At 41.5% G+C, this 27,500-nt stretch overlaps 1 protein-coding gene across 1 annotated transcript in view; it reads left to right on the forward strand.

Annotated features, from left to right (window-relative positions):
* The window catches only part of myo10l3 (myosin X, like 3), a 57,275-nt gene continuing 29,775 nt past the window's right edge, over positions 1-27,500 (forward strand). The window contains exons 1-10 of the mRNA XM_040148610.1: positions 1-249; positions 15,960-16,058; positions 23,572-23,730; positions 24,759-24,946; positions 25,112-25,246; positions 26,080-26,204; positions 26,322-26,335; positions 26,454-26,538; positions 26,789-26,895; positions 27,178-27,307. Coding sequence (XP_040004544.1) covers positions 229-249; positions 15,960-16,058; positions 23,572-23,730; positions 24,759-24,946; positions 25,112-25,246; positions 26,080-26,204; positions 26,322-26,335; positions 26,454-26,538; positions 26,789-26,895; positions 27,178-27,307 — 1,063 coding nt within the window. The 5' untranslated portion in view covers positions 1-228. The remainder of the gene's footprint in view (positions 250-15,959; positions 16,059-23,571; positions 23,731-24,758; positions 24,947-25,111; positions 25,247-26,079; positions 26,205-26,321; positions 26,336-26,453; positions 26,539-26,788; positions 26,896-27,177; positions 27,308-27,500) is intronic.

Here is a 27,500-nt window from a genome sequence, read left to right on the forward strand (position 1 = left end):
ACACCGAGCAGGCGGCCGAGGCAACAACTACTCTGAAGTGTCCGAAGATGGCTCGCTCCTGACCTGTAGATTCCACTGATCGACGGGGCCGTAAGGAAAAAAACAACTTGTATTGATTTTAACGAAGCGGATGGAAATCCTTTGGGAGTGCAGCTTCCTCTCCTCCTCTTCAACTGTGGTACCCTGAACTCAGACTACAAAGGGACGAGAGGTCGGGCACTGGTTAAAATGGATACTTTCTTTTTAGAGGTGAGTTGGTAGACTCTCTCCATACATAAAATGCTTTCGTGTCTGCTCTCTGCCTTCAGCAGGACTTCTAAATTATGTTTGGGACCGCGGCGGGTCTTTGTTTTGTTTTACCATGTTGTGTTGTGCGCATTTCTGAGCCTGGCTGGTTTCAGACCAGTTACAGTTTTGGCGTATGGAAAGCGTAAGTTAACTTACCCCCCCCCCGAAAAAAAGGCACCACCTTTTCATATTTAGTCTGTGCTGTGTTCGAGGTATTCGTGTCGCTTTTTCATCCACTGATATATCCCGGACTAGCGGTGGTGTGCTTGCAGTGGGCTGGTCTACAGGATGCGGTTGTAGTGGGAACTTCAATACCCCCCAGCAAGCGTCTGTTGCTGGGCTTGACTTTAAAAACCTCTCCTTGCCCACATAGTGTCGTTATTGACAAACAGGACTCCAAGCACTCACGTGACAGCACCTCTGCCATTGGCTGTGCCTCAATTTGTTTTTTGTTTTCTTTTAAACAAATCTTTTTTAGTTTTATTCTGTGGCACAGACTCCAGCAGAAACTGCCTGTAAATGCTGACTGTGTACCTGTGTAGGTTGGATGTGTCATCTGCAAATCAGCCCAGACACCGACACAGTCACTACGTAGAGGCTGGCTATAGATCTAATTTGTCATTCCCCTCTGACTCAGAGGAGGGCACACACACACTCCCAGACAGAGAGACAGAGTGTGTGTGTGTGTGTGTGTGTGTGTGTGTGTGTGTGTGTGTGTGTGTGGTGATGTGATTCTTCTCTTCTAGTGGTCCCTCCATTCACCTCCTGTACCTTCTGTCGCCAGCATCAGCTGTGTCTGCCCCCCAGTAATGAATGATATTGGGAGGTGGCTCCTGGATTATGCTTCTTCTGTGTGAGCTGCTCCCCACTCCACACTCTCCTTTCCAATAGCTTTACAGTGTCAAAAGTCTGAACTTGTGTATGTCATTAATGAATAACGTTGGTTTTTTTCCCTTTGTTGACCATATATTAAACTTATCAGTTAACAAACCTGTACAAGGAGTGATACCTAGTTTTAGACTGGTGCATAGGGATAATATGGGGCTATTTGAGGTCAGTCATCCTTTAGCATGATAGATTCCTGTTTGACCAAAGCTACCGTATGTAAAACCTTGCGGAAAGATTGCATTTAATATTTTTCATTTACTTTTTAAATTAATTTAATAATTTAGTGATCAGTCCCAGAGTTTCACCAGGCCTTGGAAAATGACATTATTATGGTGACCAACAAAGTTTTAGAAACCAGTACTCTAATGCTGTTTGTTTCTATATTACATAAATGACATTCTAGAGAAACTGCTGAATTCTTGTCAGTTTTGGCAAGAAAGTGGTCAATATTTCTTTACAGTCCAAAAATAAAAAGCATTGGCCTTTAAAAAGTGCATACAGGTAGAACCATGTCGTATCCAAACTGGAGGTTTCAATACTCTGTTGTATAAACCAACCATGTAGCGAACAGATTGGGGTGAACTGGATTTTGGGTCTTAATCTGATTATATTTGAGTGATATTCAGTGCAGAGAAAAGTTATTATTTTAGCTCAGCTCAGCAGAGATCATTGTTGTAATTTGGTGTGTATCTTTTGTCCTGGACTAACTGTGTGAGATTTCCCCAATGATTTATTTGACTTAATCCAGGCCCCTTTTCTTTATCTAATTTGGTGAGGTAGTATATTGGTTTTCATCACGAGCTATAGCAAACTGTGCTGTCCCATGTCTTGACCAACAGAATTTATCTTGGAAGAACAACGTTTCTACGTGTAATTTGCTCAGACTATATCGATTTATAGTGTTTGCACAATGCTGTGTTTCACTCCATTCAGTATTATATTCCAGCAATGAATACAACCTTTATGAAGTTGAAACTGAAAGTTTATTCTCGACCTTGGAAACAATAGCTGACAAAAAAATCTCACCAAAAGGTTGGTGCTTTGGCGTAAATGAATGAGCTACCCCGGTTTTTAAATGATCATTGGGCCATGGAACGAAGGCAGTGTTTTGAATGCCATAGTGTTACCAATGCGGATTTAATTAAGCAGGAATCCTGGAAGTGAAGAAAGCGAGGATTAAATTCAACTCATTCACAACAGGCTCAGCAGGATAAATAAATGTTGCATGATTCACTACTGTCAATCATTCAGTTTTTTCTTGACAGCTAACGATGTGGATGTCAACGCATTTATAATATGACTGGACTTTTAAAACCTTTTCATATAACTGAATTAACCCAGTTCAAAAATCTGCGTCAATCTGAGACTAGAAGGATTCCCTTGCAGATCAGTTTTGTGAGGTGAACCCTGACCTGCATCTATCAAGCGCCTCGGTCAGTTTGCCTTGTATAAATCTAGAGACAGCTTTTCCTGGCACATCACTGTTAGCACTGATGATGAAGACGGTGATGGGGTCGGAGATAGTGGTAGAGTAAAGAGGAGTGGCAGGTACAAGGGTTTGTGCTCAGAGATATATCCTGAAAGCCCTTCCTGCCCATCAGCGCCGCCTTTCCTCTCAGGAGCTCACACAGCACCATAAAACTCTCAGCGCCACTGCCGTTACTCCACACCCAATCCGTCCTCTGAATGGATGTCACCGAACACACACAAATACTTGGAGTGTTTCAGATATCTTGTCAGGCTGCTGGATATGGTCATCCTTGGAGTATGAAAATTATATACTATACTCTTTAGTTCCACACATTGGCTTGTGTGGCTATGTGTTCGTGTGTGTGTGTGTGTGTGTGTGTGTGTGTGTGTGTTTAAAGATAGATTTATATATCTTACTCACATTCATTTCTTCACAGATGAAAACATTGTGAGATCACACACGAAATCACACATGCAAACACATAACAGCACGCTGTAGGTATTTCATGTCTTTGTGAAACATCCTGTTGACGAAGCTGAATCCCAGCTATGTGCATTTCTAAACTTGGTAATCAGTTCCTTTATAGCAGCAGCTGCTACACACTGTAAAGCCACATGAGGACCTTTCCGTACCCGTTAACTCCTTCCTTGCGTTACACACCAAATTCCAGCCTCACAGAGACTCTCTGACAGATGGAATCCCAAACTCCCAGCCCTGACCCCTGAAATTCTCGGTCATGGCCGCCTGTCATCCATGCATTGTAGAGTGGTGGTGGTAGGGCTTTAGGTTTCACACCATCACCACTGCCTCACACACACAGACAGACACACTTTCCCCATCCTGAAACATCCCTCACAGCTCTATGTGCTGTTTATGTCTAGCTCTTTGAAGCTGGAGCCGTGGATTGGCATGCTCGGAAAGCTTCTCTAGTGAAATGGGTAACGTGAGAAACGCCAACCTGAAGCTCCTGAGGGTGGACTATTTTTTTCTTGCAATGGCAGGGTCCTTTCTGCTCAGTTGTCACTTCCTCCAGCTGCCACTTTAGAGAGCAGAGAATCTAAGATCATCACTCTTCACTTCCAGCCATGGAGATGGCTGAAGGAGTAAGAAAGGAGGTCAGGAAGTGAAGTTAGGATGTAAGGAAGGAAGGAAGGAAAGCTACAAAAATGGCTAATGGGTTCTGCATTCATTTGAATTGTTTAGAAGCAGCTGTCTTGACTTGTAGTATACTTGAAGTGGTTATTGTATGCATCATTGCATCAAATTAGGGGATTTTCAAACAGTTTTGCTGAGCATCTCAAAGTTGTGGTGATTTAACAGCGCTTGTTATTTATGAACAAACAGAAGGAGGTATTATTAAGGCAGTGGTTTATGTGTGCGTCAGCAGAAGTCCAGCAGCTTTGGTACAGTCTGGAGGTGGTTTAATCCATCACAAGAGCAATGGGACTAATTGCCAACAGCCATTGTCTGACCACACACCAAATAACATGGATAATCCTTTCTCATAATGACACAGTTTCTTAGCATCAGGGAGGCGATTTAGGTTTGGAAACCAACGTTCTGCTAACTATAAATGGATGAATCTCTGTCTTTTCTCGACAACCGCTCATCCAATCTTCAAAACACTTCAAACTTTGTGGGTGTATTACTGAGGACCCATGGAAGTGCATGGTCAGCTGTGAAGTTTTTTGGATGGAGTGGTTCTCCAGAAAGCTTCAAACATTTTTCTACATGTCATTTGACATGAAGAAAAAGGCGGAACTACACCACGGAGGCAACGCAGAACCCGGACAATTTAGAGTGTGCACATGTCCGGGTTTTAAGAGAGGCAGAACTCAATTGCAATGCCACTTTCTACGCCGTCTCCCAGACATTATCGGAGGGACCAACCAACTCCAGCAGTAACAAACAAGATGACTGACCACACGCACTGCAGCCCAGAAGGGATTCCTAGTAATCATCCCCTACCAACAGGCACATTTTGAATGGGCACTACACAAATGATAACAATTTTGGAATTTGTTGAATTTGAATTTTCCATTTTGACACAACAGACATTTTTCTACAGCTGTAGTCTGGCCAACTTTGGTTTTGAACCAGAATCAACTGTTGGATAATAGGCTGAATCTAGCCTTTTCGCCTCGCTAGCTGTTTGAGTTTCTTGTGCCTCTATCAGTAACCTGATCCCTGTCTATCAGTGGGCTGACTATCACTTGGGGACTCAGTGCTGTGATAACCTCCTGCTGACACCATGCTGTTGACTTAAGCTTTAACCTGCTACATTACTAAGCTCTTCAAGCAAAACTGTCAATGTTTATAGTGATTAAAAGAGAAGAACACCTTCATCTTTTCAGTTTGCTCATGATGATGGACAAACAGTTTCCTTATGAAGTGACGTGACAACTTTTTTCATACAGTCTCTTGTGGTTTTTTTCTGCTTGTTCAACAACTTGTAGTTCAACATTTTGGGAATTACACGTATTTGCTTTCTTGCCTAGAGCTGGGTGAGAAGATTGATTCCACTCTAGAATCTGTGTGGTAAATATACCTACCTAAATCAAGCACCTTGTTAGCTTAGTTAGCACAAAGACTGGAAACAGTTGGAAACTGGTACGAAAGTAACACTCACTAGCTAATATGTTGTCCTCTGTTTAATATGTACAAACGCTGAAATGTAAAAATCAAAGTCAAGTTGCGGTTTTACAGGGGTATAAGCTGGACTATTTTGTGGTCACATTTAGTTTACAGACATGAGTGTGATCAATCTTCTCATCTGACTCTCGGCAAGAATGCAAATAAGGGTATATCACAGAATGTCGTACTATTCCTCTTAATAACTGGCCTGATTGTTGTAGGCTGTGGTATGTTCACAAGACACATCTCACAAAAATCACACTACTGACGTTCAGTCTACTCTTGAACGCCCATCCTTCCTGTCCTTCATGTGTCTCTGTGTGTGTGAATCCCTATTAGGGCAATAATGGGTGTGTCATTTTCTGAAATATAAATTGCTCAGGGCACTTGGGCGAATCACTAAATTGCCATGTCAACAAGACTGTTATGAATTATGACAACCTCCCCGACCACTGTCTGCTGTATCTGTGAATTTAAAGTGAAATGGAGAATGAATTGTACAGTCATGGAAAGTTAAGTCTGGACTCGTACAAGTAATAGCTCATGGTTTGAAGTACTCGCTGTCTTCAGTCTGAGAACAACAGGGACACAGAAAAGTACAAATGAGCTGTTAGTTCAAGGGAGATAAGAAAAACGAAAATGTGAAAGGAGAGAGGTCTTATTTTCATATTTAATCGAGTTCATTGCAAACACTGGGAAATTAATTAAAAATAGTTTGAAATTTTGGGAATTACACTTATTCACCTCCTTACCGAGATCACGACACTCATGTTTTCATGGTAAATAGCTGGAGCCAGGGGATGGTTAGCTTAGCATAGTAGACTGAATACAGGGGGAAACAGGTAGCCTGGATCTGTCCAAAGGTAACGAAATCCACCTACCATGTTAATATGTTATATCTTGTTTATTTAATCGGTACGAAAAACAAAGTGTAAAAGCTACAAATCAGTGTTTTACAGGGGTTTTGTATTCGATTATTTCTCTATCAGCTAAGCTAAACGTCTGTTGGTTGTAGCCTCATATTTACCATGCAGACATGAGAGTGGTATCAATCCTCTCATCTAACTCTTGGCAAGAAACCGAACAAGCTCATTGCTCAAAATATTAAACTGTTCTTTTTGCATCTCAACTTTTTAGTGACATAATGGTGTCTTCTTGTAGCCAGAGAGATTTCTGAATGATAAGTTGTTCATACTGAAGGCTGACTGGATGTCACTGTGGTCCCATCATCTTACCATGTCAGGTATGCTCTCCTATCTCTGTCTTCACATCTCAGAAAGATTTTCAGTAATGCCCATGTACATCTCCAGCGGTAAAGCTGGACTCTAAACCAGATCAGTCCCACTAAATTTGTGTGCTGTGTATTTGTCCAGGATACTTACCCAGAGAAAATTAAAGTTCCTGTTTATCGCCGCTTACCCTCACACAATAATTGTCTGTTGGCTTTCACCTTGGCTGCCCTACCTGACAGACACTGTGAGCTGGTAATGAGTGTAGTTTAAATCCTCTCAGTTCAGAGGTCTTGTCTGGCAGCTTAATAACAGCCAACCTGTGATTACTGCTCCCAGCACAGATGTTGACTTTCCTTTTTTAGGCCCCTATGATTATTTCACATGGAGGCGGCCTATTACAGGATGGAGTTTGTGTGTCTCTAACTTAAACCATCCTGTGAGTGTAAGTTAAACACATTGCAACAACACAAGGCAATGTAACTAAAAGAGAAAATATAAAAAAAATGTAATATTGTTGACTCTCCCATGATGAGATTACTGGTACAGTTGTAATTTCAGGATGAACGCCCTGTTGGGTTTAAGTATACATCCCACACTACATGAGCCTTGAGTGCCGTGGCCTAAAGAGTCTCACTGGCAGCTTGGTGCGTAACAGAAGCAAACAACACAGTATCCCGTAATCCGCAATCACGACCTATTAGTATTCTTATCCATTACCAGTCTGTTCTATCAAACATGTTCGCGTGTGTGTGTGTGTGTGTGTGTGTGTGTGTGTGTGTGTGTGTGTGTGTGTGTGTGTGTGTGTGTGTGTGTGTGTGTGTGTGTGTGTGTGTGTGTGTGGTCAGGCCTGAGGCTTTTTGTAGGATGATACACATAATGTATGACATGACATAATGAGACTCACAATGAGGAGGAATGTACCATGTTTTCAAAACTTTTCATGGCAGCCTTCCTTCACATCCTCATCCTCAGACAGTATGAAAATATGATTGATGTTTCAAATGCTGCACAACCTCACACATAACTCTAAAGTTTGCAGTTGTTTTGGCTACATTTACATCATCCTGATGATGAACCAGTAATCGCTCCATTGCTGCCATTGTAAATTATGATCTTAAAATGTGATATATGTGCATATATCAGCTCCTATGAGTGTTGGAGATTTTGGAGACTGCGGTGAAAGTTTTGGAAGTAGTTGCCAAATTTTCATTATTCATAATTTTCATTATCAGTTAATCTGATGATTTTTTTTTTTTTTCAGTTATAGATTAATCTTTTGGTCAATAATGTCAAAAAAAAAAATCCCATCTAAATTTCCTAAAGCCCAACATAACATCTTCAGATTGCTCGTTTTGTCTGACCAACAGTCCAAATCAGGTATTCTCACACTTGAGATGCTGGCGGTAGGGAAGGTTTGGCATTTTTGCTTGAATTAACAATTATCAAAATAGTTGCTGCTTACTTTTCTGGAGATTTAGCAGGATCATTTCAGCTCTGTGTGTATGTGTAAATCTTTCATTAAAGCCTATAAAATGGCAAGATAATTACATATTTCCAGAATATTCACAGAGAAATTCTATCAAACGCAGAAAAACATCAAGTATTTGAGAAGCTGTAACCAGCAAATTTTATTTTTACTTGATCAATGACTTAAATGAACAATCGATAATAGATTCATTTTCAGTCGTTAATTTTTCCAGCAATGTAACACATGTCCAAAATTATAAACAAAGGCAGGAGGGTCCCCAGTATCCAGAACAATCATTCAGGGATATTAAGAAGTATGAGCAAAGGTCAGAGGCAGTGTAACAGGAGCCTGGTTACCAAGTGATGCCTCAGGCGGTCAGACACACACATCCTCAGTCTTTTACAGTCCTGGCTGAGCAGCACTCCTGGAATATCTCTGGGATCCCTGCTGTGTGACACAGGCCACAGGCCAGATATAACAGTCCACAGATGACTACAGAGAGGGTTAGATATATAGATCCCAGAGGGTAAGGGGAATGGCAAGTGGCCCCTTAGATATTCTACGTCATGAAGCTTTGAAAATCCAATCAAATGTGCAGTGATCACATCATTTGTTGCCTCTTAATCCCATCCTGCAACCATTTCTGTTGTTGAAAAAAGTGTCATTGATCACTCTGGAAAGAGTAGTGGAATGGAAATATGTACACACAGGATAAGGATGTAAAGCAAGACACTGTGCCAGGAGTATGTGTCAAGTGTTCCTCTTCTTTCTCTTGTGCTCCTGAAGACATCATTTGTTATGCAAATTCTACTCAATACACCCATTAGCAGTATAACAGTTTAGCGCCATCAGTTGATTATGGGGGAGGTGCCTCTCCAACACCCCACATACACACACACGCCCCTCCCTTGGACAAAGAGACAGAGACAGACAGACAACAGACATATACACTACAAAACAAGCAGACACAGCACTCAGCACATGTACATGCTCCTGCACCAACACACAAACCTGCACACACTTGCTTTACTTACTACTGACTCAGTTGTTCCATTTAGTTTATTAATGAAAACAGCTTAGAGGACAGTGATGTCACAAATTGCTGTTGCCTTGCATATGTTTGATTTCTATTAACCCAGTGACACAGATACATTTATAGCTTAATCATTTGCAGACCTTGTGCTTTAACAAAAACAGTCTTTGAATATTAAAATGATGCATGATGTTGTAGAGTTACTGAGCCACATGTCGGGTTGCCTTACAGTGTTAACTGATGAGGCTGCTGCCTTCAGGCCACCCTGCTTTGAGTCTGTTGATAGCTTCCTCTGCAGGGGGTTCAGGCAGTTCCTTGGAGTCGGGAACAATTGATGAACTGTACCCTCTGTCCTTTTTTTCCCCCTGTCACCCCCCTCCATCACAGACTTGGGGAAGCCTGGTTCCCCATGGGACTCCTCCTCCTCCATTAGCTAATTTTTGATCAGCTGCTCCCTCCATCATTAATTCATACGTCTTCCAGCACAGATGCTAGAGGTTGCCTTTAATCATCTGATTCCCCCCCCGGGTAACCCACCCTGCCCTTCCCCGCCCTCACCTCATGCTGGCTGTGCAGCAGGCAGCCATTACAGTGGTAGCGAGGAAACAAAGAAACAAGAAAATGTAAAAGGGTCATGCAGAGCACATCGGTATTAAATCACTGTTAGCTATTTTTATTTATACTTTAGAATGCTCTGTAATTATATACTATGTGATGAGCCTGAGGGTAAGAAAAGCCAGTATGTTGCAGAGAGCTGAAAGACTGAATCCTTGGAAAATCTGTGCAAGAAAGTGAATGAAACACATTTCATTTTCCTCAATAACCACTGCTGAAGAGCCTTGGAGAATGGAAGTTAACCCCTGACTGGCCCAGTGGAGCTGCACTACAGAACAGTAGAAAAAAAAATTCATTCATTCAGTAAACCAATTTAATTCTCATATTTTAAAAAATTCTCACCCTCCTGACAAAGACCAGGAAATATTTTGAACCAATAAGTTAATAAATAAACGTCTTTCTGAGTTTGTGACATTAAATTATATCCAGTAACTTTCAGCTGAGGTTTTGCTGTTTGTAGGATGCACAGATTTTGCTCCAGTGGAAATCTTGTGACCAAAGACGCAGAAGAACCTTTGCCCAGATTCCCTTTCCAGCCGCACTCAGCCGACTTATTTAATCTCACCAGCTACTTGGCGGATTCCTCCTCATTCCACTCACTCAGCATGCAGGAGATTTGGTTACAATCCCTGAATTTGGCTTAGGTTCCTTTTGATAGCAATAAATTTCTCCATTATTACCTTGCTTTGATATACTGCTGGCTACAAACATTCCTGTGACTTAATTATTCTTGTAAAGCTATTACAACCAAATTAAAAAGACTAATATCTGAAAAAGGTTAACTTTTCAGCAGAAAAAAAGAACAGACAGCCTTTATTCCATCTCCCACATGTGTTGCTCAGTCTATGAGAGGGGTTTTTGAGCCATCACAGCAAAATGTGAATTCACTGGTTGAGAGGGGCCTTTCTTCATGGTCTTCCCCAAGTCTGCACCGGTTTCTGCCTATAGTCCAAAGTCATGCAAGTTAGGGAAAATGTGTTAACAGGAAAAGAATGTATGCAAAGCACTTTTAGGTGAACAATAGGTAGTTTTTACCTGCAATAGACGTCTTTCTTATGAAAACACCCCGGCAACAAGCAAGCGTCAATATGCTGTTTGACCTTGTTAAGTGCAGGTCATGCAGCCACCCAGTGTCCAGGACTGCACCTCTGTCGAGGCACACTGAGTGAGGTCACAGAGGGTTAGTGACTTGGCCTTATGCCTCTCTATTCTTATGATAATGCCGGTACATCTTGGTATTTGTGGTGTAAAAAGATAGCTGTAGCAGAATACGAGGTGTGTTTTTGACATCTGCTTCTAAATGAGATGCAGTAGGTCATTGAGAACTTGGAGATTATACCGATCTCAGAGAAACATGAATGCAAACCAAGAAACATGAATGCAAACCAAATAAATATTACAAAAAAAAAACAAAACAAAACATGAATTACCACACAGAAGTGTGGAAATTTGACAATGACAAGTGAAATCAGCAGCTGCTAGTGTTTCTTATGGATGGCATTGGTGCAGTTCCTAGTGGATACATTCTGGTGTTACGTTTATACCCCTCCACGTCCGGGACACAACAAATGAGATGCTTGTCAGGAATCCAGCTGGATAGACTCATCACTCAGCCATGCATCAGTCCTGGTCAGCAGTCCACCCTAACTGCAACACCGGCAGTCCCTCACTGCTGTCCGATGGGCAGCCGTTCACTCACCACGCCCTGAAACCACACTATGATCCAAGAAATTGGCTTATCATAGCTAATTGTTCAACTGTGTCCAAGTCAGGCTGAGTTAATTAGTTTTCTTTTGTTCCGGCTGATATGATCACCCAATACCGACTGCGCTCATGCTACGCCAGGCAGCGGAAAAAGACCCTTGGCACCTTGTACTATGTATGCCTTTAAATATTTAAGGGTCATTCATTAGCAAATCTCTGAGCTGGATGTCATTATACAAGCTGCAGAAACTCAAGCCTCCAACTCTGGCATCACATCGTTCACCCCGAGTGGCTTCTGTGTCAGAAAGCATGATGGGACGTCACTGTGCAGCCTTTTGTGGTGGATCGGATCACCATTGTCAGGCGCATCTGCCTCAGCAGTGCTACACATGCTCAGTGATATGCAGCATTAAGAATTTGAAATTAGAATGAGCTGGAAATGTCATGGCAGCAGTTCAGTTGCAGTTCAGCGCCTATTAAAACATCTGGTTACAAGAGGCACGGGAGTGGAGTTAATTGACACCTGATAATTAAACCTGTGACTGTGCTTTATTACCAAGTGAACACTGTTCGTTCCAATGATTATTATGCAAGCAGTACACAAACTTTTTATCTAGTTTAGTCAGAGTAGTCAGTTGTGCTACCACAGGTGATTCAAGTCTGGGGGACGTAACACAAGCTGATACCCATGTCCCTTTGCATCCCAGCTGGCCTTTGTTTGGTATATTTCTGCCTGGTTAACTTCTGAGCTCTCAGTCTGAGGTGGTTGCCTTTGTCCCGACCCAGTGACGAAGCTCCTGAAGATGGAGGGGACAAGGGGGAGGAGTTGTAGTGAGACCATCTGTTGCTGAGACAATTCATCCCGACTTTATACCCTCCGGGTTCAGAGTCTTTAGACATACACACACACACACACACACACACACACACACACACACACACACACACACATAAACACACGCTTACAACAAAGACATGAAGAAATGGACAAACACATCTGGTGTTGGCTTCCTAGAGCCCCACCGATTCTACCAAATTAAATTTTATTGGCAGATAGTTATCCAGCCAAATATCTGTGTTTATTTAAGGCATACCTAAATGTCAGTATGTTTGTAGGATAAAATGATTTATATATTTGGTCACAGCTCATGGTCTTTATTGCACCTGACACACCATTACATTTTGGCTGACTTTTACTTTGACAAGACATAATGATGAATGCTTAATTGACTGCATTTTATGTTTATAGTTGTTTATTGATGTTACTTTAACTGTTTTCTCTAGTCTTTTTCGTCTGCCTTTCTCTCTTTTAGATGTTTTTTTTTTCTATTTTTAAATGCGTCTGAATTGTACTGCTAGAGGATTGTGTCCAAACAAAATACATGTCTGTATTTTCGAATGTTAAAATATTCAGATGAATAAAATCCTAAATGACAAAAAGAAATGTGAGCAAAAAATAATCTGATCTGACGCACTTGCAAAGTATCAGTCTAGTACTGATGTGGCTGTTTTTGCCCAATTTTAATTATAGTGCCTGGTGGGAGAGTAGACGCTGGTACAGCAAGCCCAGCCAGCATTATTGTCTTTATGGGCTAGTTTGTTGCTGACTTTTGGTTTACATTATAGTGTTGACTCAATGAACCAATTATCATGTGAATTATTGGGCTTCAAAAACGAGCTCTGTGTGCAGTGAGTATCCTGTCTAGAGACTTTTAGCTGTCTTTAACTATCTTTAACATGGTGACTAGGCATCCTTTTCAGAAACTCCCTGATTATATGATTGGAAAGCCTCCAAGACTGACTCAGCGACTGGACCTTTCAAGTCAGGTTCTTGGAAAAATTTTCCATGAATATTTTTGCGTCACTGAAATGTTTTAATTGAAGCAATACTGTGAAGTTGTGTAGAAATGCACAGTATTATAACCCATCCCACTGCTTTCCATGTCATGGCATGCCTGCTGACTTATTCTGTTGAACAATAAATGTAATCTACCTATTGTTACAGCCTACTCCCTGCGTGTTTCTTCACTTTGCCAGCTCCACTGTTTCAGTTATAAGCACCAAAAACCTTCACAAGATGAAGAGTACAGGCAACATTCTGCTGAATTCAAGCCCCTCTGATTTCCAGTTATATAACAGCAACTGATCTACTTAAAATCTGTAGAGTAAGCACAATTAATCTCCTCACTGGACTTCAGCGAACTCACGTGAAGCAGCTTTTCCTTGAACAGGCCATGCATGCCAAACTGGTACCAGGCAGACACAGTTGGTCACTGGTGTGAAAGTCACCAATCGTCTCATACTAAAAGGAAACTGTGTTAATGTGAGGCCACGTGACGTTGAATACCTCTGTTTTATTTGTGTCCTGATGTTTCTGTTTGTCTGCCTCTTTTTCCAGACAGTGGAAGGCAGGACATTATCAAGTGCCTGCACCCTTCCTCTTTCCCCTCAGCCTCCTCTTAATTTACACAACCCCTTTATCCCACTCACTGCTGTCCCCTGTGGTTTGAGAGGGCCACATTTTCGCGGCGCTCCATTAGCAGACTGAAAGAAAAAAAAAAACCTTGATGACGGAAGTTGGTTTTCAGACTGGATGGTTGGGCTGAGTGACCCTTTGTCCAAGAATTAAGCCTGAATCACAAAATAAAGAAAAGAGTAGAGACCAGTCACCACTCTGAGCTGTTGAGCAAGTTCGTTTCATGGATTCAGAATAATTCTTTATGTTGAACTAATTCCCTCTTTTGCTCAGTAACTCAGCAGAATGGATTTCATGTAAACATCTAGCGTATTAAACAAAAGCATCTCAAGCTTTGTGCTGACCCTGGAAGCAAACACATTTGTGCTCGATGGATGTGAGTATGTGTGTACACGTGGCAGCCTGTTAATAGTTGATGAGGATTGATGTCTGGAAGTGGTGACCTTGTATAAGGTTTCCTGGTGGAATCCATGCATATTGATTTCTTCAGTTTTCTGCTCTGTCGGACACACAATTCCCTTCTGCTCTGCGTTTTCCCTGACCACCCCACTGGTGGCACTTGTGATGACTAATGGTGCTTAGTTGGTCAAAGACAGGCTTCTTACAAGAGAGGGTGACTCTCAGGCCAAATCTCTTTGTACTGCACATCCTATAAGTCTTGATGTCCAAAATGTTCAATTTGTGTTACATTACTTAGAGTTGAGAACAGACTGAGTAAATACAAACAGGCTTCTCAAAGGAAAAGTTCGACATTTTGGGAAGTATGCTTTCTCACCTTTTTGTTTGGTGAGAAGAGCAGTACCACTCTCTCTCATAACCCTTTTTAAACAACAGAATGTCGTTTTTTTGAACAGGTCAAATGTAACATGTTAATTGATGAGGTTTAGAGGTTCTGGTAGGCACATTTTTGTCCTTTTTGACGGAGAACACAGCTAGAGTAGCTGTTTCCCCCTGTCTCCGGTCTCTATGCTAAGCTAAGCTAACCAGCTGCTGGTTGTAGTCCTAAATTTAACAGAAAGACCTTTGAGTTGCATCACTCTTCTCATTTAACTCTCTGCAAGAAAGCAAATTAGTGTATTTCCCAAATGTAAAATGCCCCTTTAAAGGCCATAGGTTCACCATCAGATGTTTTTTGTTAACTTATATTGTTAAACAAAGGTCACATTTTTTGTTTTTGTTCCCTGACAAAAATGTGGATTTACTCGGCCTAAACGATATACAGTTTAGACTACACAGGCGTCTCTTCTATAAATGTATCTTCCACCACTGTAAGGAAATGACAGTCCGTCTGAGCAATCAGCCTCGGATTCCTGTTATTGCTCCTGGCTACTGAGCTGCTAACAAACATGTCTGGGAAGGTCAGTGACTTCACATGGATACACAAACACAGGAGACCAGGCCGCCCAGATCAGCTGTAGAGCTGGTGTTAATCTCTGTCTGGAAACAGAGTCTGATCTGGGAATATGGTGAGAAGTGTGCTGCGGTTTGCCCAAATGAAATATAGAAAAGAAGAAAGGATGGTGAACAGAGAAACATTTGCATTGACTGATTTGCTTAAGTGGCAAACACTCATTTGGGGCCATACTCTTCTCTTTTATGGAGTAAAATAGCCCCACAATCAAAGACTGAAAGCGTTTTTGACAGTTTTACTGAGTGTGTATGTCTCTGAAACACCCTCATCATGCAGGCCTGGCAAGCAACTTTTCTCCACTAAAAGTCAAAGAGAGTTTAATAAGAGGATAGCTGTGCCAGGCTGGTGTGGTGAGGGAGTAGCTATGTGGCACACAGCAGTGAGCAACGCTGAGAAAAGGGGAAAATGGAAAAAGACAGTGAGAGAAGAAAACCAGAGGGCGTAATTCCTGCTTTTCTCGAATATTCTCTGCTGTTTCTACTAACTGAACAGCTACAGTGTTACTGACCTGGAGCTTTCAAAATACACCTAAACATGGCTAGGGATATTTCTTTTAACTCATATCTGGTTTGCTCTTTGCCTTTCTTGGTTTCTAGTAATGCTCTACATATTTGTCAATGGCATCAGCTAAAAATGTGTTTGTAAAGCAAACGTCCAGTACTTTCTGAAGAAACAGATGACTCCAATACGAGTCCCGTGTTCAGATGCTAATGGTGTTGTGCTGTCTATTGTGTTGCAGGGGGCCCGTGTCTGGTTGAGACACAAAGAGCAGCTCCTCCCCTCCACCGTCAGCTCTTGTGATGATTCGTCCCTGGTCCTCAGCACCGACTATGGGAAGGTAAGAACACTTCCTATTCCCTGCTGAACCATTAATGTTTCCAATGATTCACTTTAAACTCTTCCAAATCTGTGTGCTGTGTCTGCACCATGAAGCAATTTTAATTGTTCTAAGGATTCATGGGCCATGTTTGCAAGTCTACCCTAGAGCCAAGGAAAAAGGTTTTTGAAGCCAAAGCTCATGCAAAAATCATACCAGTACATTAAACTTAAGCACCAAATATCCCATAGGCTATGACTTATATAGTGTAAATGTAAAATCTCCCCTCAATTTCTGTTAACATTTAGAGGGTTGTACTGTGATGTGAAAAGGGAGTAGTCCAGTGTGTGTGAGAGAGAGAGTTAACTGTTTGCACACATGTGTTTCATCTCAGGACTCAGCTGTGGTATCAACACTTTTTGTAATAAAGTAAGAATGACAGGAATGGGCTCCTTGTGACAAGTCACTGGCCTTAGCTTATCATTTTGGCAGTGCATGGTGGTCTTTGTGTCTGGAGGAAATCCTGTTAGAGAGGCAGAGAGAGAGAGACAGAGAAAAAGAGAGAGAGAGAGTGGTGGCGATGGACATTTAAAAAAAATAGTGTCTCACACAATGTCTGGGGTTGGAGAGTGTAAATCAAAAAAGAGCTTGCAGTACTGCTCTTATCTAGTGGAATGCCTTTGTACTGAAAAAAACCCATGAGCGATGCATATGATCGTCCGTTATCTCCAAACTTGAACTCAGCCGCTGGTCTTTGATCAGATCATGGGCAGGGGAAGTAAAAGGGTATGGCCCAAGGACTGATTCTGTCCACATGATGAAGACGTATAGCATAATTTCCACATCCAGTCTCTGCCACACAGCTATCATCCTGACCACAAGCCGAGGCCCTGTGTTATTCCTTTACTGGAGTTTTTCACTGTTAATCTAAAGAGGGACAACATACAAAGCAAAGGGGGGCAAGCTGCTGAGGAGCAGCATTTTTTCCGTTTGGAAGTGCTTTGTCAATGACAAACCCACAGAGAATTATCACACAACACTGCAGCTCCCCTTGGCTCTTTGGAGCTTTTTAGCATTTTGGCTTCTTGGCCCGCAACACTCTCACTGCTCTCATGTTTCTATCTGCAGCAGGCAGTTGTTTTTAGCAAAAAAACACAAACACAACTGTAAATAAATCCTAATGTTGTTCTGTGGGTCCTGGATTTCTGAATTCGTGAGTCTTTTTCTCAAATTTGATTGTGCTATGCTGGTTCTCTATAATCTGCATCAAGATAATACTATTAAACAAAATATTACTGAAATCACTTGCAATGTGTGCGTGGGAGAAAAAGGAGGAAAAAAATGAATTGTTTTGTCCCTCTGAGGATGAAAGTAGATGACCAGAGCATCCTGTTTTGGCTGACATTTACAGTAAAGAACAGTCGTATCGTATCGTATCGTATCGTATCCAGTTTCCTGACACAGAGCAGTGTACTAAGTTAAAGTTAGAGGGTTATAAAAAGATGTGCGAATGGGAATCTATGAGTTCATCTATGTGCCTTCCTCTTCAGCATATTTTTATGATGTTTCTGTGGTCAGTGGTGGGGATGCTTGCAGTGTGAGAAGTCCACCATGTGTTGTCAGAAGGGTAGGGGGTGACTCTGACCAATGGAAACACCATCTATCACAGCAAGAAAAGATTCACAGGACCAGGTCAGCGGTTGGACCCCCCAACTTCTTATTTATTGTCTAAATATAACTGAATACCACAGGATGCTGTTCTCGGTCCAAAAACATTTCACCACCCTCAATGGGATTTGAAACAAATAACACCGGGTTAATGTGACATCACGTTTTTGTGACTGAGCTGGACCACAGTGTTACAACTGACCTGGAGCTGGACTGTGTGCTCATATGATCTTCACATGTGAGTTCAGGATGTGTGAGTCATTAAGCCGGGCATATGGATGTTTCCTCTGTGTTCAAGTCCTAAGACTCTGCAGTCAGAATGACAGGAATGTGAGACTGAAAAACAGACCATCTCCACCTTCAGGGTCCCCGGCTGACCATATGTGATCCCTGTTCCAGGACTACATATCTACCGAAGTTTATTGGCATTTCCTGATCCAGTCACAATATTTGACTTAATCCAGCTCCTCTGGCAAATTCACAGTATTATGCACATGAGCAGTCTGTCAGTCTCTTTGTCTGTCTCCTGGTGTTTTCAGAGGTGATTTTTGGTAAATGTATTCTGGCAAAATTTTCCCCTCAGGGAGTGGGATATAGCCTCATCCATTGCTCCAGTGCTCGCATTAAGCTGCTGCTCCCTGCCCGAGTGCTCAGCTTGCAGACTCCAGAGAGTGTCTTTACCCACATTGTCTTGGCTTTAACGGGCTGACCTGGCTGCTGTCACATTAACCATCATATCAGCATTCATCACTGTTTCATTTCCGCTACACCACAGACCTGAGTGGGCCTGAAGATGCAGCAGACACACTGAAGCTGAGAGCTAAATATCTTGTGGCTTTGTGTGTTTGAGTGCATGCATGTGTCTGCATGTGTGTGTGTTTTCTGCAGCCAGATGGCACCATCTGGATTAACAGTGTGTGAGTTATCCCCAGTCGGGTGCACATGTAAAGAAAAGCAGGAAGAGGCTCTGTCACCTGAACTAAATAGCTGCTGCTGGTGACCTCATCTTCATTTTACCGAACAATAAAACGATCTTAGACTGTGTTAATCTACAAGGCCCAAATACCATTTTTATGCATGAATTGTATGGCACATACAGTGCATATTTCTCCTATACATATAGCTCATACTTTAAGACTTTTGTTTGGTCCTCAGGTATGTGCTCTTGTCATTAGCCCGAGTGAAATCGATGAGACTTCTCTCTTCCCAAGTTGTCCAGGGCCTGTGGCCATACAGTCGCTGAGGTTTAAAATAGGTCATTGATGGCCCCTCAGTGTTTTCTGGATTATCAGTCAATGGAGCCATTATGTGAGCCTAAATGTGAGTGATGTGCATTCATAAGCGTGGTCACAGAAGTAACATGCTCACACAAACATTATTGTGAGCATCTGTGTCTGAATGTGTGGTAAACAAATAATTTTCGAAAAGGGTTTGCTGTAAGCCAAAATAGGCAATATCAGTATGAAGATTCTGTCTGATTTTTGAGCAGGTTCTAATGTAAAACTCTCTCTCTCTGTTATTTTTATATTTACAATTATTAAGCCTAAGCCCCTCTGGGCCCCCCCACCGCACCCCCAGCCCCCATCCCCCGGGGCTGGGCGGGATCCCCCTTCAACAGATGGATTCACTGTTAGACAGAGAGAGAGTCAAACAGAGTTAAAAAAAAAAGAAAAAGAGAGGGAAGCACAAACAGATAGTGATAAACAAGACTGCGTTTGTGTCCACAAGCCTGTGATTTTGTATCTGCCCATGTGCTATTTCTAAAGGCCTCAATATATGTGCCAGTATAACATAAATCCACTGAATCACTGAGCCTGACCCCGCCTATATGTGAATGTTCAGCTGGTTGAACAAAGCAGCAGCAGGGTGTGGTTTCAGTGAGGTGGAAACAAAAGGAAAGAGCGTTACAGCTGCAAGAAAGTTTTAAAATTCAGAAGGTTACAATAGCATCATCATTGAAAAAAACTGTTCCCACTACTTAGTCTGTATAATTTGGATGACTAAAGGCTAAGTTTCTGTCTAATGAGTTAATTTGAAAACAAAAAATACAGCATTTCATAATTTATCACGACTCACTTAACAGTACAGCTGCAAATGATTAATGATTATTTGCATTATCGATTAATCTGCCGATTACTTTCTCGATTAATGGATCAGTTTTTAATCAAAAACTATATTTTATATTTTATTTTCTATACAATCTTTGAGATTTCTCATTGTGCAAAATACTTTGTCTCACGCACAATTATTTGTCCTTGTTTTGTCTTCTATGTGAAATACAAAATATGCAAAAGATAATTGGATTAAAATTACCATAAGTTATCTACCATACACCTTCTATCTGCTACTTACAGTATACAGTTTTTGGAATGGATTGGACTGCTGTGCAAAATTTTGTGGGTTTTTCCTCATGACTCAAGAAAGGTCTCAATTTTAGATCTGCAATAGTTTCCATCAACACTGATACGTTTGGTGTTTTTTATTTTCCTGTTTTCTGTCCAGCCTCGTGGCCGGCAGTGTAGCGCACCAGTGCCAACACCAGGCTCCATTTGGAAAGCATTGATTTGTACAGGGAACATTTTCACTAATCGATCGGAAGTCATATGTTGTTGTGAGTGGCATGAAATTATCTCTAGCCACCGGAAGTTGAAAATCTGTAACAGAGGACACACGGCGTTACATCACTGGGTTGGGTTTGTCAGGCTTTTGTTGGAGTGATTTTGGTAGCATCCCATGGGACAGAGGCTGTCTGCCCTTCAGCTCCCAAAGGGGAAAATGTTCCAGTATGTCTGATAGTTATAATGGACACTAACAGAACATTATTTTACCTCATAGAGATTGAAATAATGAGATGGAAACAATAAGAAGTATTAGTCTGTTGTTAGACCTTATCTGATTTCGTGTTCCATCTCAGAGTCCTTTTAGCCGCATCCACAGGATGTTGTTTAGTCGGTAAATTATTTGAAAACAAATTTATGAAGAGATGAATAAATATTGATGAGAATCACTTTGGCTTGAGCCCAGTGACGTACCTGAGAGGAATGAAAGCAACAATGAAACCAAGCAATACAAGACCACAGTGGGACTAAACAGAGGAATGTGAAGCCTCTTTTGATGCTGGAAACTTCACTTGAGCATCTTTGATGTTTCAGGCATGAAAAAGGCCCTGAGGCTCACCTAGTGAAATCTGAACAGTAAGTTATCTAAAGAAGATTAAAAAAAAAAAAGGTCACATAATAAGATTTAGAGACAGACAAACATATATAGTGTCTGCACAAACACCCAGAGATGCACACACCCAGAAATATGAAAAGAAAACCCCTCTCCCTTGAGTTATATATATTTCTAGAGGAGTGGTAAAGCTGCTTTCCAAGCTCACAGCTCATTGTGTGTTTGGCTATAGCAGCTGTATTTGTTTTCCTTCTTTGAAACTTGAGGTGAAATTGAGAGTTGAATCTTGTCCTGCAGCCTCTCCTAGCTGTTTGTTATCCCGTATTATCTTTGCTTCCAGCCACCTCAGTGCAACTTTGAACTTGTGCTTTGGGAATGTAAAGAATGCTAACACACGCGGAAGACGTATCCCAGATTTCTGTGGTTTATTTGATTAGCCGTTGGACACACAACGTCTCTCCATCAGTGTCAGCAGAAAGTGAACTCAGATCAGAGAGTGCGTGATACTTCCTCTTTTACAGCACATTTTTGTTACTTAAACAAAAGGAAGGATGAAGAGTTGAAAATGCTTGTAATCATGTCCCTTTTTATCTACAAATATGAAAGAAAATATGATATACATTATATTATCCTGTACAAATCAACTGCAATGCTGTGCTCAGGTGTTGATAATGACATCAATCACATTAAGTGAGTGATGTAATTGAACGTAAAATGTTAATGCTGATTAAGGATGTAAAACAAGTGAAAAGCCTGTTTGATGTATTAGTCAGTTCAGCCCTGCCTGGTGAATCCAGGCCAATTTGCCAGAGAGGAGAGGGTGGGGTTAAAGCCAAATGTTTAGGGACATCTGGCTGTAAATCTGCAAGTCATCATCGCACGTGCTGCCTTTCTCCCCAAAGTCTCCACCCTTTCACAGACCTTGTATCAACCCACCGATAATGCATTGTTATTGTGCTTTTGTCTCAGCATACGCCCATTCCGTGTCGTCAATCTAGAGATGAAATGGACATGGCTGCCAGATCAGCGTCACTATATCATTTCACATACTCAGGAGGCTTTTTCACACTGTCATACAGGTTCATTTTAGTTAATGCACTCCGGTAGGTGCAAAAGATGGAAACCGCACACGCGCGCACACACAGCATAAAGTATAAATGCCATCGTTATTTAATACAGAGTTAGTCTTTCAACAATGCAATCTCCTTCAGAGCTTTACACAGCTGACTCATATCATATGGATTTATCTGTTGTGTAAATTTATCCTACTACATAATTGTATTTGAATAACTGTAGAGAGGAGCTTGCGAAATAGAAAACAGCTTTGGTGCCAAAGTGTCTTTGATTTGATAAAGAAATGGAAGTTCTAGAGGCTTTATTGTGAAGACACTGACTTTGTTAAAGCTGCTAACTAATCATTGTTTATATATTAACAATGGGTCAAATGACTATATGTAAGGGTGTGACTTGTAGTGAGAAAACCCGGAGAATTATCAGTTCCCCTCAGCTTTATGCCATTTTTTAGCATCTTTCAGCTCAGCTCGAATCTACTGCATAAAAGGCTATATTTCAGAACATTATTTGGCCAATACAAAAAGGATTGGTAGCTCGATTAGCTTCATTAGTTGCAACTTCAAAGAATCAATTAAACCATTCGTCTACACTCAATCAGCAGCTCCCATAGAGCCCCGGCAGCCCCTCTGTGCTGAGTCAGCAGCTCTCTGAAACCCAACATCTGCTCCCAACTGGGACACAATAGAATATGCCAGAAGAGCCAGGAGTAATGCATTGGGACACCACAAACCCAGCCCCTTACCCATCAGTATTGATCTAAAACACTGCTTCCCATCAAGTGACCAACACAGTTGTAGTCTGTCTGTTCTCTTATCTCATGCCTCGTCCATTAGAGTTCTGATACCGGGAAAGTCTGTCTCTGTTGGTTTACGAGACTGTTTCGTGGTCACTAGAGAGACACTGATAAATCTTCTTGCTTTTTTCTTCTTTCTCACTCACTCCCTTTTGATCCATTGCAAATCAACCGTCTAAAAATGGGTCAAGGCAAGGCCATCTCCAGTCATCGCATTTACTTTACCATTGCATCTAATTGGCCTCGATCCAGGAATGTGACGTGTGATTTGTCGTACAGAGACTAAGAAGTGAACTGAATCTATGAGAGGTCCGGGCACGTGTCAGACAGGTTTTTTCTCTAACCGCCAGGTATGCCGACAGCAGGCACAGGCAGGCACACGTCAGGGATTTGGCCTGTCGTTATAAACTCAGTGATTCCTGTATCATCCCTTGAATCTGCCCACCATCCGTGCATTCATATGCTATGGTCACAGTGGGAGACAAATGATGTGCCACCAGTTTGATTCACATCTGTGTAAACTTGTCTACCTGCTGACTTCTGCATAAGTGTTCAAACCCTGAAGCCTCTGGGTGTCAGCTGCATTTTTTAGCTGTGATAGGAGATACTGAAAGTGTAGGTAGTTGTATCGTGTTATTCAAGTTATTTCCTGTACAGTTTACCTCGACAGCAGTGTATTGTAGTCCTGAAATGTCAATTAATCAGTTAACTGAATTGTCAATGAATCGATGGGGAGCAACATAGCGTTCCCTAGTCAGACTCAAACCGCTAGCTGTTTGTATGTGTGTGTGTGTGTGTGTGGGTGTGTGTGCACGTGTGTTGTTGCAGGTGATCTGTTTACAGAAGGTGGAGCTGAACAGGGAGACGGTGTACCCGATGCACCCCAGCAGCGTTCACGGAGTAGAGGACATGTCGACACTGGCAGAGCTGCATGAAGCTGCCATCATGCACAATCTCTTTCTGCGCTACCAGAAAGACAACATCTATGTAAGGCACCGCACCGTCTCAATCTGTGAGCACGTTTACCCTGTGCCACCATGATGTACCTGGCATCTGTGCATGCGTTGGGTTGTTCAGGGGTGTATTTTTCTTATTTCTGGGAACTGGGATGTGCAGCACAGCTCGACTGAGATTTATAAAGTATAACAAATCTCCAACCATCAAAAAATCAACAGGAAACATCAGTTTATTTTTATATCAGGCAAGTGCAATGTAGCAGTAAGATATGTTGTGTTTTGAATAAGTAGCATTACCCGCACTCCCTCATGGCAACAAAAAGCTTTTGCTATAACTCTGCAATTACTCGTGCTCTCTCCGTTGCGTTTACACAATAACAGCTGAATAAAAAGTCTGTATATACATTTTTTGGAACTTGAAATTCTGGGAAATAAAGATTATCACTAAGTTAAACAGAAGCAATACAGATAACTCCTGCATTGGAAGAATATTCAGAGTCCTTTTAAGAATGCTTTAAACTCTATCTGGGCCTTATTAAAATAATCATTGCCCACAGACACATGGTAACTATGTTTGTTGGAAATCCTATCTCCTAATCTCATCCCAGAGGTTTCACCCAATCTGCCTACATAGCATCACAGAACGTTAAGATTGACCCACAAACACACTTTTGTGAGGCGTTTCTCCCCAAAGCGCATTACCCGAGCAGGAGAAAATGGATCCTAAAATACCACCATCCACAGTGCAAACTAGGCCATACGCAATAGTTTGAGAGTATTACTGACTTCAGGTATGGTGTCAGAGGAAGGAGACAAGAAACTGGGTGAATCTGCTGAACTGATATTGTTAAGTAATTCTACTGCAGGTCTCATACAAAAGTTTAATGTTTGTACAGTGCTAGGCAAGGTGTAAGAGTTACAAATCCTAGTGTAAAATACAGTAAAAGCATTTTTCTTTGTTATCTTTCACTGATAATCTTCTCTGTCTTCCTTTCTTTTTTTTATCCTCCCTTTCCCTTTTCTCCCTCACACTTCTGTCTGCTTTTTCACTTCCTTCAGACTAACATAGGTTCCATCCTGGCGGCGGTAAATCCCTATAAGCAGATAGCAGGACTGTACGACGGCACCGCAGTCGATTTGTACAGCAGACACCAGATGGGGGAGCTGCCTCCTCATATCTTCGCCGTGGCCAATGAGTGTTACCGCTGCCTGTGGAAGCGGCACGACAGCCAGTGTGTTCTCATCAGGTTAGGAGTGAGGAGAAAATAAGATGCTGTAGATTATGCATTAAGTTATGAGCCCTTTCAGACTTTTGATTGCAAAATAGCTCCCCTGAATAGTGCGACATATGTAATTATATCATCTATATATATCTTCTTCTCTTTGTCTGACTGTGTGTATTGGGTCTTCAGTGGGGAGAGTGGTGCTGGGAAGACAGAGAGCACCAAGCTGCTGCTGAAGTTTCTCTCAGTGATGAGTCAAAACTCAGCAGGTACTCCTCTGTCAGAGAAGACCACCAGGGTGGAGCAGGCCCTCGTCCAGAGCAGGTACTGTTTGACCTGCGAGATACACATAGTCTTTTACGGTTTCAGTTGTGTAGCTGAAGAGCCATCACCTGCTATCTTGTCCCCTTTACATTTTAAAAGTTATAGAGTCTTATTTTTTATTATTTGTGGCATTTTACACATACTAGGTTTAAGTTGTTTGATTCTTGAATCATAAACCTTTGGCCCTTTAAGCTATTTTTTTTGTTACCTTTTATGTTCATGGTATTTTGTTTATATCAATATATTTTGTTTACATAATGGTTTTGTCAGCTTCACAAGGCAAGTTCCTAACTACATTTGAGTAATGGCAATAAGATTAACTCAACTTAACTTAACTCAGCATCTTGGACTTTTGGTCTTCCTTGTGATAATGAAATTGATTTATTTGCAATAATTGATAGTCTCTCCACCAAAGTTGCATTATTGGTAGGGTGGGGATACCTCTAAAAAGAAAACCATTTAGACCAGCTTGGGTTGCAAACATTCCCATTTAAAAACCACTGAATTTAAGGATTGAACAAAAAGTGTTTAGTTGGTCAGCGACTCTTTGTGGCAACCCACAGTTCTGATCAGAGAGGAATCCCTCCTGCACTAAATTTCATTCATATTACCAAAATGTTTAATCCACAGACGAGGTTTGGCACAGTACAGAGGAAAGAACATGACAAACTAGAAAATACTGCTATAGTGCATATTTCCATCAAGGCTGCATCTGGATCCACATCTGCATCATAATAGAAACAGTGTAGCGCAATTACTGGATACATTTTTAAAGGTAAGAAAACAAACAGAAGATTATTTGATTTGATTGACTGTCTTTCATCTCTCTCCAGCCCCATCATGGAAGCATTCGGGAATGCTAAGACTGTGTACAACAATAACTCCAGTCGTTTTGGGAAGTTCATCCAGCTCCACTTTTCCCAAAATGGAAACATTCACGGAGGCTGCATCATTGACTGTATCCTTCCAGAGTTCACACAGATATCCTGTAAAGAAATTAGATCTCTGTAGCATCTTGTCCAGAGGACAATTTTACTAAAAGTTTCCATTGTTCTCCTTGACTCTCAGTAATCAGATTTGCTAGAAAAGGTAAGTTTGTGTAGTGTTGAAACTTCCAGTAGCCAACATGTAATATGTCAGAAGCGTCATCAGCAACATTAATTAAATACTGAAATATATTTTCATCCAAAAAACCTCTCTTTCCAAGAACCGTGTGGTTCGACAGAATCCTGGAGAGAGAAACTACCACATCTTCTACGCACTGTTAGCAGGGGCAGACAGAGACCACAGAGGTTCGTTTTTAGAGTTTAAAGGAGTAGTCCAAGTTTTTGACCATCTATCGTCACCAAAGTCAAGGGTTACAAGGGTACTAACACCTTAAGATGCACTAGGCACCCACTTTGGGTCAGTGTTATTAAAATATGTACTTCAAGCAGCTTTAGAGCTAAATGATAAAAAATCTTAAATGGTAGGTAACCAGGTCTAAATACATTCGGTTTGTTTCAATCATTGTTAATATCTTTTTTATTCTCTGCATTGCAGACATGTACTTACTGTCTGAAGGTCCCGAGTCATATCACTACCTGAGCCAGTCAGGCTGCGTGCAGGACAGCAGTCTGGATGACAAGCAGCTCTTCGATAGTGTGATGGTAAGAAGAAGAAGAGGAAAGAATACTAGTTTTTCTTTTTATGTACACTGTTTGTTTTACCTCCAGAGGGCGCCATACCCCTTTATCATGAGTGTATATTGCAAGAAATAGACTTATCTTACAGAGACTTGAGCCCTGGGAGAAATATGTTATATGATTGTGTTGGCTTTGGAGGTACAAAAAGCAAAAGTGTAACTGCTGTCACATCTTGAATGGGTTTATTGTGTTTATACTGTCCTCATAGAGACATATTGTCTAACTGTTCTCTGTGTTGTGCTACAGGAGGCTTTGAAGGTGATGGAATTCACTGAGGAGGAGATCAGAGATGTGTTCAAGTTGCTGTCTGCTGTCCTCCAGATGGGCAACATTGAGTTCATGACTGCTGGCGGAGCTCAGATCACTTCTAAAGGGGGTAGGAGAAGGAATTGTGTATATGCAGTATATACAGATGGGTGAATATTAAAGGAAAAAACCAACACAAAGTGTCTTAGTAAGGTGTTGGGCCACCAGAACAGCTTCAATGTGCCTCGCCATTGATCTTACCAGTCTCTGGACTCTACCGGAGGGATGAACACCATTCTAACAAAAGATATTCCCTCATTTGG

The sequence above is a fragment of the Xiphias gladius genome, chromosome 16 (genome assembly GCF_016859285.1).
Source record: "Xiphias gladius isolate SHS-SW01 ecotype Sanya breed wild chromosome 16, ASM1685928v1, whole genome shotgun sequence".
Lineage (NCBI taxonomy): Eukaryota > Metazoa > Chordata > Actinopteri > Istiophoriformes > Xiphiidae > Xiphias > Xiphias gladius.